Raw genomic sequence first — 12,917 nt, 5'->3', positions numbered from 1 at the left:
GTGGGTGACTGTTTTGTTTTGTTTTGTTTTGTTTTTCAGGGAAGAAACAATAGGAAGATTTGAGTGTTTGAAAAACTAAAAAAAATATCTACACCATCATGAGATGGGGGAGGTGTCACAAGAGCAAAATAAGACTCACATATTTTTGCTGATAATAAAGAGAAATTAAATTTCACGACTTTACAGGTGAATTCAACCTATTGTTTTTATCATTACAAGTATGATGTTCAGATAGAGAAGATGATTCTTTTGATCTATCATATGCTTGTCAGATGACACTAGAAATGAATGTACCTTCTTATGAAGTATTAAATTTTGCAACATTGAAAACATTCCAAAAAAGCAGTATAGTCATCTTCTAACAGCCTAATAAAGGGAATTCTTAAAATAGCTGGTATGACTTGGGGCAATTTCTAAGCCTTCCAGTTCTGAATTGTATAATCGTATAGGCTATACTCACCTATATATACTGTATAGTGACTTCACACTGATAAAACCATGAGACAGACCAATCAAACGCAGGTGACAGAATTCCTCCTTCTGGGACTCTCTGATGACCAACACACCCAGAAACTGCTTTTCACCTTATTCCTAGGTGTCTACCTGGTCACTGTGCTTGGAAATCTGCTTCTCATGTTCCTTATTCAGGTTGACTCTCAGCTTCACACACCCATGTATTTTTTTCTTTGCAATTTATCTCTGGCTGACCTCTGTTTCTCTACCAACATTGTTCCTCAAGCCCTAGTCCACCTGCTATCCAGAAAGAAAGTGATTTCATTCACACGTTGTGCAGCTCAGCTTCTACTCTTCCTCATTTTTGGGTGTACCCAGTGTGCCCTTTTGGCGGTGATGTCCTGTGATCGATATGTGGCTATCTGCAACCCTCTGCATTACCCTAGCACCATGACTTGGAGGGTGTGCATCCAGCTGGCTGTAGGATCATGGACCAGTGGCATTCTGGTGTCTGCGGTGGACACCACCTTCACACTAAGGCTGCCCTACCAAGGCAGCAATAACGTTGCTCATTTCTTTTGTGAGGCCCCTTCAATATTGATCCTGGCATCCACAGACACCCACACTTCAGAGATGGCCATTTTCCTCATGGGGGTTGTGATTCTCCTCATACCGGTTTCTCTAATCCTGGTGTCTTATGGCCACATCATAGTGACTGTGGTCAGGATGAGGTCAGCTGAGGGCAAGCTCAAGGCATTCTCAACCTGTGGCTCCCATCTCGTGGTGGTCATCCTTTTTTATGGGTCAGGAATTATCACCTACATGACACCAAAGTCTTACAAAGAACAGAAAAAGCTGGTATCTGTGTTCTATGCAATGGTGACCCCCATGCTTAATCCCCTTATCTACAGCCTGAGGAACAAGGATGTGAAGGGAGCTCTGAGGAAAGTAGTCATAAGGAATTTCCCATGCAGGTTTGGAGTTTTCCACTGACACCGAGAACCTCCTGGTTGTTTACTTCTAAGACTGGCTGAGTAGGTGCCTCTGCAAGACTGGAATATGGTAACTTTCATCCTTGGTACTTGTCTGTGGACCCACGCTCCATCCTTTATCCAGCACTCCCTTTGTAGAGGAAGAAAGACAATAATTCATGGAGTATCAGGAAGGATGCTCTGCTTCCTTCTGGTCAGTCTTTTAAAAAAATCACCTGAGAAACACTCCCATTTTATATCAATAAATATATCAATGAATTATCAATAAATTCTTATGAATACTTTACACAAAGCTACCATGCCCATGTCCCAAGTCTGCTCTTTGCCAAGAGTCTAGAAGTGAACTATGTTCACTGACAAAGTCATAAAGGGGCAGCAAAATTTGCTGAGGGATATGCAAGCTTAAGAAGGACAGTTGATTCCATCCAATCATAATGACATTACCCTCCAAAAATCTAGAAACAAAAAATCTTTGGGTTATCCACAGTAGTTTCCCATAATCTGTCCATATCTAGTTAACTTGGGATTCTTTTACACCCTTTCTGTCAAGCAACTCCCATATCCAAGGTGGATAGTTTGAGATTAAGGCAGTTTTCCATGTAGTGAATTAGTTTTCCCCATATGAGGCACAGACCAATTATGGTAGCAGAGGAAGTCCTGAAATAATACCCTTCTAAACATGGGTACTTTACAAGCAAATGGAGGATTTAAAGTATCATTTTATTTTCTCTCGTTCTCACTAGAATATAAATTCCATGAGGGAAGAAATTTGTTTTATTCACCCATGTGTCTTCAGGGTCTAAATAAGGTCTGACATATGCTGAATAAAAATCTGTTGACATTTTGAGTTCTTAAATTTTTGAAAGTTTGATTTTAAACCCAAAGATTTTGAAAAAAAAAGTGAAAGAATGAAGCAAACTCTACTGTTTATTATCACAATTATCATTAATTTATCCCCTAAACAGAAAGATCTTTGAAAGTTACTGGTGGGATTCTTGGATGTACAAAAGAAAATATAGCAGAAAATTATAAAATGACATGAAGAAGTTCAAGAAAAGTTAAAGCAAATAAGAAATGACAAAAAGTAATGAAGTTGTCAACCACCAGACTGCTAATCTGTGTAAACCGATATAGCATCCTCAGAGACATCGGTACCCTAGTCCCAGAGAATACTGGGCCTACGGAAGTTCTTTATTGCATCACGCACGTTCTTTCATTCATTAATGGATCCCAATGGAAAAGTCCAAAGTCCCAGTGTGTATACCGTGGCTCTTGGAAAGAATAGAGACCAAAGGCATATTTGGGGACCTTGCTTTTCTTTCCTTTGTCTATGTGTTCTAACCCCTCAGTTTCCATCTAAGTCATAGTTTCCGAAAGCCCAAGGTCCTGCGGATGGCCCGCCTTAGTGCAGCCTTTACTTCACTATTCCTCAAGCTGTAGATGATGGGGTTCAACATGGGAGTCACCACCGTGTAGGAGAGCGACAACAGCTTCTTGCTCTCAGGAGAGTTGCTGGACCGGGGTCGGAAGTATGTGAGGATGGCAGTGCTGTAGAAGAGGGAGACAACCAGAAGGTGGGAGGAGCAGGTGGAGAAGGCCTTGCGCTTCCCCTCGGCTGAGGGCATCCCGAAGATAGTGGAGAGGATGTGGACATAGGATCCCAGGATCAACAAGAAAGGGAAGAGGATGAATAGGACAGTAGCTGTTAGAGCTTCCAGTTCAAACAGAGAGGTATCAGCACAGACCAGTGCAATGACAGGGGGGCTGTCACAAAAGAAGTGGTTCACCCTGTTGGGGCCACAAAAAGGGAAGCTGAAAATCCATGTGGTTTGCACCGTAGCCACTGGGAATCCTGAGAACCAGGAGGCAGCTGCCAGCTGGCCACAAGCCCTGCGACCCATGATGATTGGGTAGCGCAAAGGGTCACAGATGGCCACGTAGCGGTCATACGCCATGGTGGCCAGGAGGCAGCACTCAGCAGCTCCGAAGAAGAAGAAGAAGTACATCTGGGTAGCACAGCCAAGGAAGGAGATGGTTGTGTCCTGGATGATCAGGGTCCCCAGCATCTTGGGCACAATAACCAAGTTGAAACCTATCTCCAGGAAAGACAAGTTCCTGAGGAAGAAGTACATAGGACTTTGGAGGGCAGAGTCAGCTGTAGTAACCAGGATTATGAGGACATTTCCCATCAGGGTAACAAGGTAAATGGTCAAAAAAAGGAGAAACAACAGAGCTTGTAGCTGAGAGGACAGGGATGAGAAGCTCACAAGAACAAACTCATTGACAACTGTCCAGTTTCCCTGCATCATTCCTCTGCTCAGGATTTCACTGGACATTCACACCCCAGGAAGGTGGCAGTCTCCATACGTTATTTAGACTTTATTACACCCTTAGAAAGGGAAATTCCTATGGCCTCATTCTTCATCCTCTTGTTATTATTGTTGAAGCTCAAACAGCTATACTTTCCAATGGTAAAAACAAGTCTGATTATGGGAGTCACTTGTTTTTTTGAAGAATGTCAACTTTTTTTTCAGACTGAACTGAGGCATACCATATATATCTATACATGTCCTAATTTTTCTTTACTCAATAGAGGATGGTCAAAGACACAGCTTCATTTTTGTCCTTCTGTCCTATCTCTCTTCAACAGTCAGTAGTGCTAAAAAAGAAGCCAGGCCAACCATTTCTGAAGAGAAGGGTCTTAATGCACAGAAAGATGGTGAGGGTGTATTTTCTGCAAAATGAAAGAGGGAAGGAGAAAGTCAAGGAAAGTGAGTCAACCATTACCAATGATCCCTGAGGAGGAAACCTCAATGTGTCCCAGTTTGGAGTAGCTCATACATGGGAAGAGTTCAGTATACTGGAAGAATCATTTCTAAACTCAATCAATTCTAAACTCAGACATTTCTAAACTCAGACAATTGTAGTTTAAACAAGAAGATGAATAATATAGGAACTGTGGCTTCTCTTGATCACAGGACTAAATACCCTGCATGTGGCTATATGTGATCAGACAAAGATAGACTCAAAATACTGTCAGACCATAGAGAGCAGCCAGGTATGTTATGAATGAACCCTTTCATCAGCTTCTACTGGTTATCTTGGGTCTTGACTCTCAGGAAATATGAAACAAATTTTACACATTAATAAAGACCAAATCAAATATGCAAGTGTGACTAATAATGTTAAATCCTGTGAAAAAGAATCAGAAGGTTTCACCATTGTATCAATAACTAAGCTTCAAAATTGGAACCCTGAAAGTTTTTTCAATGACTATAAACTTAAATGAAGGAATAAATCTAAAGCACATAGCATGGTGACTGGCCTACAATACACACTCAGTGAATGCTAATCATTACAATTATGATGATTTAAAACTAGATCTACCTTCTAAAACCTACTTCTTATATAATCTATTGCCCCAAATCACTGTAGCCTTTTATTTTCAATCCCTAAGAGAAAAAAATAATTTATTCAATAAATATTATCTTTAGTGTGCCAGACACTGCTCTAGATATTGAAGATAATATACTAGTAAATAAAGCAAACAAAATCTCCACCCTCATATAACTCACTTTTTAACAGGAAATGTGGGTTATATTAAGTTATATGAATAGAATGTTTATTGTGTTAGATGATGAGAAGAATAAAGCAGTGGAGAAGACAGGATTTAGGGTGTGGGGTGTGTCACAGAGGGTCTGACTGAGAAGATGATTTTTGAGTAAAGTCCTGAGCAGGTGCAAGACATGAAGTCAAGGTGGTGAAAGAAAGAGGGAGGTAAAGAGCAAAAATAGTGAGAAAGAGTCTTTTAAATTTTTTTCCTGATTCCTATTCATTTTAAAAATCTCAAGCTGGGCATCACTTACTTACTTTATAGAAACTTTTTTGAATCTTATTTATTTTCATAGTAAAAATGAACATTTATCGAGCACCAAGTCAATACTAGACAGCACTCCGAGTGTTTGCAAGTGTTGTGGTTGTTTCACAACTACCAGAAGATGTAGGGACTATTACTAGCTTCACTTTACATCCAAGGAATCTGAGGCCCAGAGAAGGGCGTCATTTTCCTAAAGTTAGGCAGCCAGCAAGTGTTGGCATCTGACTGCAAACCACGGGTTTGCCTGTTAGGTGGAACTTTCAGTCCCTCTCTGAGAACGGAAATGAATCTGAACTCACAGGTGAGACTAAGCTGGAGTGCTCAGCATAGGATGGTAGCAAAGGAGAAAAGAAGCAAGATTACTTCTAGAAGGGCAGAATATTTCAAGGTGTTAGCACCACTGGAGACCTGAAATACCACTTTCACAGTCTTTATCTTAGAATAATCATGAATATATGTCTCCATCTCATATTCTAGGGGGTATATTCCTTGAGAGCAGAAATTTTGTTATTTAACTTTTTATCCCAACACCTTGCAAGGCAGATGTGCAGTAATTTATTATTAATTGAAGAATGAAGAAGATATGAAAATAATTAGGGAAATACCTATATAGGCAGTGCGTAGGCACAGTGAGCCACATTCATAAGGAATTTAGACACAAAAGACTGCATACATCATTGATGAGTCATATCTTCCTCCTGCCCAACTTCCGCCACCCTCTCCTCCCCCACTTTCATCTACCTCATTTCAGGAAATGATGCCACCTGGCTGTGTCCCCAGGAACTGGCTTAAAAATTCTTAATTCATCCCCCAAACTTGATTATTTTTCTTCTTAAACACTGATTCAACATCACATTCTCCATCTCTATCACCATGGCTTTAGGTTTTGGCTCTTATTTCCTTTGGCCTAGAATCTTCTAGGAACCCAACTCTATCTCATTCTCTTCGATCCATTCTTGACTTGGATGTGATCTGACAGTGGCTCAGACAAGGTTATTTACCTGCTGTCTTTCAGTCACTCCATACTGTTCTCAGAATAAGTAAAATTCTTAAAAAGTCTTTTTCTCTGATTTCTGCTTATTTTTCCAGTTTGAAATCCCCTACAGTGCTGATGCTCTAATCACACCGAAATACTTTCTGTTCTGTGCACACATGGTGCTCTCTCACCCCTCCTTGCCTTTGTGCCTGCGGCTCTCTACTCTGGGAACCTCTTCTCACAACTATGTAAAATTTTCTGCTAATTTTGCAAGTCTCAGTGGAAACATCATTTTCTTTGTGAAGTTTCCCAGTCCTCCCTTGGCCAGATCAAGGGATTATTCTTTTACTCTTTCTACACTTGATGTAAACTGCTATTAGAGCGTCTTTATAATTGTGTATGTGTGCATCTGTTTTGTTATATAATTATTAACATCATGAGGACAAATGTATTCATTCATCATTGTATCTTTTGCAACTAGCAGAATGCTTAACTCTAAGTGCTTAATAATTAATGTAGCTAAGGTTTAACTATTTTCAAAGCAGTTTGATGATACTATTGGATCTCTAGTTGAACCAATAGTCATATAAGGCCTCTGTGTGTGTGTGTGTGTGTGTGTGTGTGTATCCTAACTGATACATTAGATTTTATCTTCCAAGTTATATTTGTTTTGTTTATTTTTATTTTTGCTGTGTACTGAGAAGACATTTTTAAGGCTTTACTCCATTATAACAGCATTGCATTACTCAGTGTGCCATAAAGTCTGGTTCCCTCGCATATTTAATCAAAATATTTCTTAGGACAGAGCCAAGACTCTAAGGCACGTAACTTAAGGCTTATTTCCAAATGGTTTGAAACTAATTTTTATTCTTTACCCTTTAGACAAATAGCAAAGCTACCTTATATTTTTATTAGCGACCTTAAATCATTTTGGACATTATTGGGTATAAATAAACAGAGTTATATGTACTCTCATCTGGAATGCATCTCTTTAAAATAGTAACAAAGGTCTCATAAAAATTTCATCAAATGCCTTAGGTGAAACACATGTAAACCATATAAATACTTATTTTTTAACCCAAAGTCTAATGTCAAGTTCCTAATAAAACTTTTTCTGATCATTCCCAACCCCTAACTGGATATAACTAATTACTCTTTCCCTGTATTCCACCAGGATTTTAAGATACTCTTATTATAATAAGGGTTTTGTGTCACAGTTATCTTTATATGTGCCCTTGCCTGCAAACCGTACACTTCTTTAAGCCACAAACCAAAAGGTATCCATCACTATATTCACATTACATTATCTAGTACCCACAAAATAACAGTAAATAGATGGTAAAGAATCTGCTTGCAGTGGGGAGACCCAGGTTTAACTCCTGGGTTGGCAAGATCCCCTGGAGAAGGGAATGGCAACCCACTCCAGTGTTCTTGCCTGGAGAATCCCATGGACAGAGGAGCCTGGCAGACTATAGTCCATAAGTTTGCAAAGAGTCTGAAGACTGAGCAATTGAACATGTCCATGTGCACTAATATCTTAAAAAGTTAATGGAGCTCTTTGTCATGAAATCCTTAGGGATTCCATCATGGATTAAACTCATCACTATCTTTTTTGGTATTTGTAAAAACCCTTTTAACAGTGTTTTAAATTATTAGCTGGTAAGAGATATGGTGTGGTGGTGTGACCACTCACCTAGAGCCAGACATTCTGGAATGCGAAGTCAAATGGACCTTAGGAAGCATCACTACAAACAAAGCTAGTGGAGGTGATTGAATTCGAGTTGAGCTATTTCAAATCTTAACAGATGATGCTATTAAAGTGATGCACTCAATATGCCAGCACATTTGGAAAACTCAGCAGTGCCATAGGACTGGAAAAGGTCACTTATCATTCCAATCCCAATGAAAGGCAATGCCAAAGAATGTTCAAACCACTGAACAATTGCACTCATATCACACACTAGTAAAGTAATGCTAAAAATTCTCTAAGCCAGGCTTCAACAGTATGTGAACCAAGAACTTCCAAGTGTTCAAGCTGGGTTTAGAAAAGGCAGAGGAACCAGAGATCAAATTCCCAATATCCATTGGATAGAAAAAGCAAGAGAGTTCCAGAGAAACATCTACTTCTGCTATATTGACTACGCCAAAGTGTTTGATTGTGTGGATTACAGCAAACTGTGGAAAATTCTTAAAGAGATGGGAATACCAGGCCACCTTAGCTGCCTCCTGAGATATCTATATACAGATCAAGAAGCAACAGTTAGAACCAGACATGGAACAATGGACTTGTTCCAAATTGGGAAAAGAGTACATCAAGGCTGTATATTGTCACCCTGCTTATTTAACTTACATGCAGAGTACATCATGCGAAATGCCAGTCTGGATGAAGCATAAGCTGGAATCAACACTGCCAGGAGAAATATCAATAACCTCAGATATACAGTTGACACCACCCTTATGACAGAAATCAAAGAGAAACTAAACAGCCTCTTGATGAAAATGAAAGAAGAGAGTGAAAAAATGAGCTTAAAACTCAACATTCAAAAAATGAAGATCATGGCATCCAGCCCCATCACTTCCTGGCAAGTAGATGGGAAAACAATGGAAACAATGACAGACTTTATTTTCTTGGACTCAAAAATCCCTGCAGATGGTGACCGCAGCCATGAAATTATAAGACGCTTGCTCCTTGGAAGAAAAGCTATGATCAACCTAGTCAGCATATTAAAAAGCAGAGACATTACTTTGCCAACAAAGGTCTATCTAGTTAAAGCTATGGTTTTTCCAGTAGTAATGTAAGGATGTGAGAGTTGGACCATAAAGAAAGCTGAGCGCCGAAGAATTGATGCATTTGAACTGTGGAGTTGGAGAAGACTCTTGAGAGTCCCTTGGACTGCAAGGAGATCAAGCCAGTCAATTGTAAAGGAAATCAGTCCTGAATATTCATTGGAAGGACTGATGCTGAAGCTGAAGCTCCATACTTCAGCCACCTGATGAGAAGAACTGACTCATTGCAAAAGCCTCTAATGCTGGGAAGGATTGAAGGCAGGAAGAAAAAGGGATGACAGTGGATGAGATGGTTGGATGGCATTACCGACTCAATGGACATGAGTTTGAGCAAGCTCCGGGAGTTGGTGATGGACAAGGAAACTTGGCATGCTGCAATCCATGGGGTCGCAAAGAGTCTGACACAACTGAGCAACTGAACTGAACTGAACTGAAGAGATATGGAAATAAATGTAAAATTATAAAATATTTGTATTATTAGTCATTATTATTATTGCTATTATAAATAATATGTGTGTTAGTCAGTTGTGTCTGACTCTTTGTGACCCCATGGACTGTAGTCTTCCAGCCTCCTCTCTCCATGGAATTCTCCAGGCAAGAATACTGGAGTGGGTAACAATGTCTTCTCTGGGGATCTTCTCAACCCAGGGATGGAACCCTTGTCTCCCACATTGCAGGCAGATTCTTTACCAGCTGAGCTACCAGAGAAGCCCATTATATAATTTATATATACACGTATAAAAATATATATAATTTATATATACATATATAAAAATATATACTACCGTTTCTATAGTTACAAGAAGCCTCTAAATCCAACCTTTTGGTAAAGCAGTGTTAGGCAGATAGAAAGCAATCCAATGAGGTGTGGCCAAGTCGTATGACAGATGAAACCAGAGGAATACTGCAGCAAGCAGAGTTTGAGAATTTCCTGGTGATACTACTTAGACACTAGATAGTATGTGACAAGAGTCCAGAAAAGAAAAGGTTCTCGGGCTCCAAATTCAGAAGTTATCAGAAAGAATTTCTGAACACTTCGTTAATGAAGCTGAGGGAACTTGCATATGCGTAACAGTAGTTTTTCTGACTTTTAAAGCAGAGGATCTCCTTCCCTTTTCTTTCAAACCGAGTCTTTCGGGAATTCTCAAGTTGAATGAGGATGAACTAGGTAGGGCAGGGACCGGGCTGAGAGACCGATTTGCTTGGCTTTCACTTTTCTCCTGGCCCCTGAAAAGGCCCTGTCACGCCTCTCCTTAGGACCCTGGGGCTGCACGAAGCGCAATATGAGAGCAGGACCCTTGGCTCTGTGTCTGCCTTCTTCCCACAGTTTTCATGTCATGTTATCCTTCATTTGCCTTCATCTTCCTCTATATTCCTTTCTTTTGACCTAGACTTCCTTCTCTTTCTCTTCTGTGCCTTTCACCTTTCTCTTCTGTTTGTAATTTTTTTCTCCCGGTAAGTAAGGAAGGGGTGATAGAGGGGAAGAGAGTCCCTTTCCTAGGGGAAGGGGACATCATGGGGAAGCTTGAAATCCTGCTCCTCTCAGTTGAGGTTGTGTGACCAGCTATGTCTCTATCCAGATTGTCTCCTTTCAAGGATGACATCTTGGAGGTTCTGTGTTTTGTTTCAACAAGGAAGAACTAGTTAATGCACCTAAGAGAACTTTGTGAAACTACCACATAAGTGATACTTTGAGACCACATAGTTATCATGACAAGGATCTGGGGGGACCTCAAGTTCTGGTTATTATGTGTTTTAGATGTGAGACACAGAGCTGCTGACATGACATTTTTCGAGTTATGTTTCTTTCCAACTATAAAATGGCAGTTATTATAAATGCCCTACCCACCTGACAGGTGGTTGTGGGTATGAAATGAGAGAATTCATGTGCAAACACTTTGAAAAGTCTAAAGCACAATACACGTTTTATCACTGTTTTCTGTTCTTTAGCAGATTCCCTTTGTCCTATTTCTTTTGTCAAATTCTATAAAACCCCATGTGTTTTACTTGAGACTTCTGATCACCTTTCTTATCTCTCAGAAATGTGTCAAAGCGGACACCTTTGTTGGTGGTGAGCCATCATCCTCTTTACAGGAGATTTCAAGTTTGAGCCCTGCCTTCTCATCCTTCACTTACCTCCTGTGAGTGAGGTTTGTCTGTTTCACACTGAAGAGAAGCCCTGGTTTGTGTCAGTCACTCTAGAACAGCTTTGGATTATGTCTGAATGGGTCACTCCAAGGGAGTTTTAAATTGTGGTGATGTCTGTTCAAGCCACCCCAGAAAAGTCCTGTACTGCATCTGTACCCGTCATTCCAAAGACATTCTGGCTTGTGCTTGTCCTGGTCCACATTGCTGATGAACTCTGGTTTGCCTCGTCACATTCTCAAAGAAGCTTTGTCCCAGTGTCTCAGACACTGCGGGTAGCTACGAGGGGCCAGCAGCTGTAAAGCAGTCTAAGCTGTGCAGCGTTAGTCCCTTCAGAGAAGCTCTGGGCTGGGCCTGTGCCATTCCCTCTAGAGGATTCCAGACTGGGTCTCAGGACTCCCTGGTCCCTGCTGTTTACTCTAAGGAAGTGACTTCCTCCAATACTTCCTCTTCTTCAGGAGAAGTCATAGGTTCACTTTCTGACAGGTATGAGTTTTGAGAGGTTCCCAAGAGTACAAAATCTCATGAAGATTCTGCAGGACAGAATCTTGGAGGAAGATTTTTATTGCAGCTTCAACTTCTCCTGCACTTGTGAGGCTACTAGAGAAAAGGAACAAAACTCAGTGGTCTGTCTCTTCTCCAAGGTTTCCACCAGAGAGAGACTAGAGGAGCATACCAGTATTTTTAATTTTTTTTTCCAGATTCATTGAGATATAATTAACATAAAACATCGTGTAAGTTTAAGGTGTATAATGTGATGATTTGATACATGTGTATATTGTGAAATGAGTACAATAGAGTTAGTTAACAGGCCCATTACTTCACATAATTAGCTGTATGTTTATGTGTGTATGATGAAACATTTAAGATATAGTCTCTTAGCAACTTTCAAGTATATAACACAGTATTGTTAACTAGAGGAACTATGCAGTACATTTGATCCCCAGAACTTAACTATTTATAACTGAGTTTGTACCGTTTGACCAACCTCAACATACCCAGGTCCTGGCAACCATAATTCTAATCTCTGTTTCTTTGAGTTCAGTATTTTCAGATTCCACATATAAGTGCAATCATACAATATTTGTCTTTCTCAGTCTGAATTATCTCACTTAGCATAATGCTGTCAAGTTCCATTCATGATGTTGCAAGTAGCAAGATTTCCTTTTTTTTTTCTTCACAGCTGATTAATATTGCATTGCATATATGTATACATATACCAATTTTTTTTTTTATCCATTCATGTGTTGATGGACACTTAGATGGTTTCCATAAATTGGCTATTGTGAAAAGTGTTGCAGTGAATATGGGAGTGCAGGTATCTTCAAGGTAGTGATTTAATTTATTCCATACTAGTATTCTTTTACATTTCCTTTCACTTTGATTCTTATTGGGCTTGGTTCTTAGGACTGTTTCTGACTTGGACTCAGGAGACGTCAGAAGAGGCATGAGGAGGGTAATTCAATAATCATTGTCTAAGCAAACTGGAGAATATTAATGAAAACCATAAGCAGTTTGTTTAGGATGCTCTCAGTAGGGGAGGCTGGAGAAGGCAATGGCACCCCACTCCAGCACTCTTGCCTGGAAAATCCCATGGATGGAGGAGCCTCGTAGGCTGCAGTCCATGGGGTCACGAAGAGTCGGACACGACTGAGCGACTTCCCTTTCACTTTCACTTTCATGCACT

At 40.1% G+C, this 12,917-nt stretch overlaps 2 protein-coding genes across 2 annotated transcripts; one reads left to right on the top strand and one right to left on the bottom strand.

Moving 5' to 3' along the window:
• The first annotated feature begins 498 nt into the window (after nt 1-498).
• On the top strand, nt 499-1,446 carry LOC113905030 (olfactory receptor 2D2). The gene has a single exon (XM_027562067.1). It carries the CDS (start codon nt 499-501, stop codon nt 1,444-1,446), a length of 948 nt encoding a protein of 315 aa, XP_027417868.1.
• A 1,360-nt stretch (nt 1,447-2,806) lies between these two features.
• On the bottom strand, nt 2,807-3,754 carry LOC113904854 (olfactory receptor 10A4). Its single transcript, XM_027561941.1, has one exon. It carries the CDS (start codon nt 3,752-3,754, stop codon nt 2,807-2,809), a length of 948 nt encoding a protein of 315 aa, XP_027417742.1.
• Nucleotides 3,755-12,917: the final 9,163 nt, after the last annotated feature.

Source organism: Bos indicus x Bos taurus, chromosome 15 (genome assembly GCF_003369695.1).
Source record: "Bos indicus x Bos taurus breed Angus x Brahman F1 hybrid chromosome 15, Bos_hybrid_MaternalHap_v2.0, whole genome shotgun sequence".
Lineage (NCBI taxonomy): Eukaryota > Metazoa > Chordata > Mammalia > Artiodactyla > Bovidae > Bos > Bos indicus x Bos taurus.
The sequence above is the reverse complement of the archived record's forward strand: the minus strand, read 5'-3'. Positions and strand labels throughout refer to the sequence as shown.

Bases quoted from the DNA above. Each gene is read 5' to 3' on its own strand.
- LOC113905030 (XM_027562067.1), top strand. From the start codon at position 499: ATGAGACAGACCAATCAAACGCAGGTGACAGAATTCCTCCTTCTGGGA.
- LOC113904854 (XM_027561941.1), bottom strand. From the start codon at position 3,754: ATGATGCAGGGAAACTGGACAGTTGTCAATGAGTTTGTTCTTGTGAGC.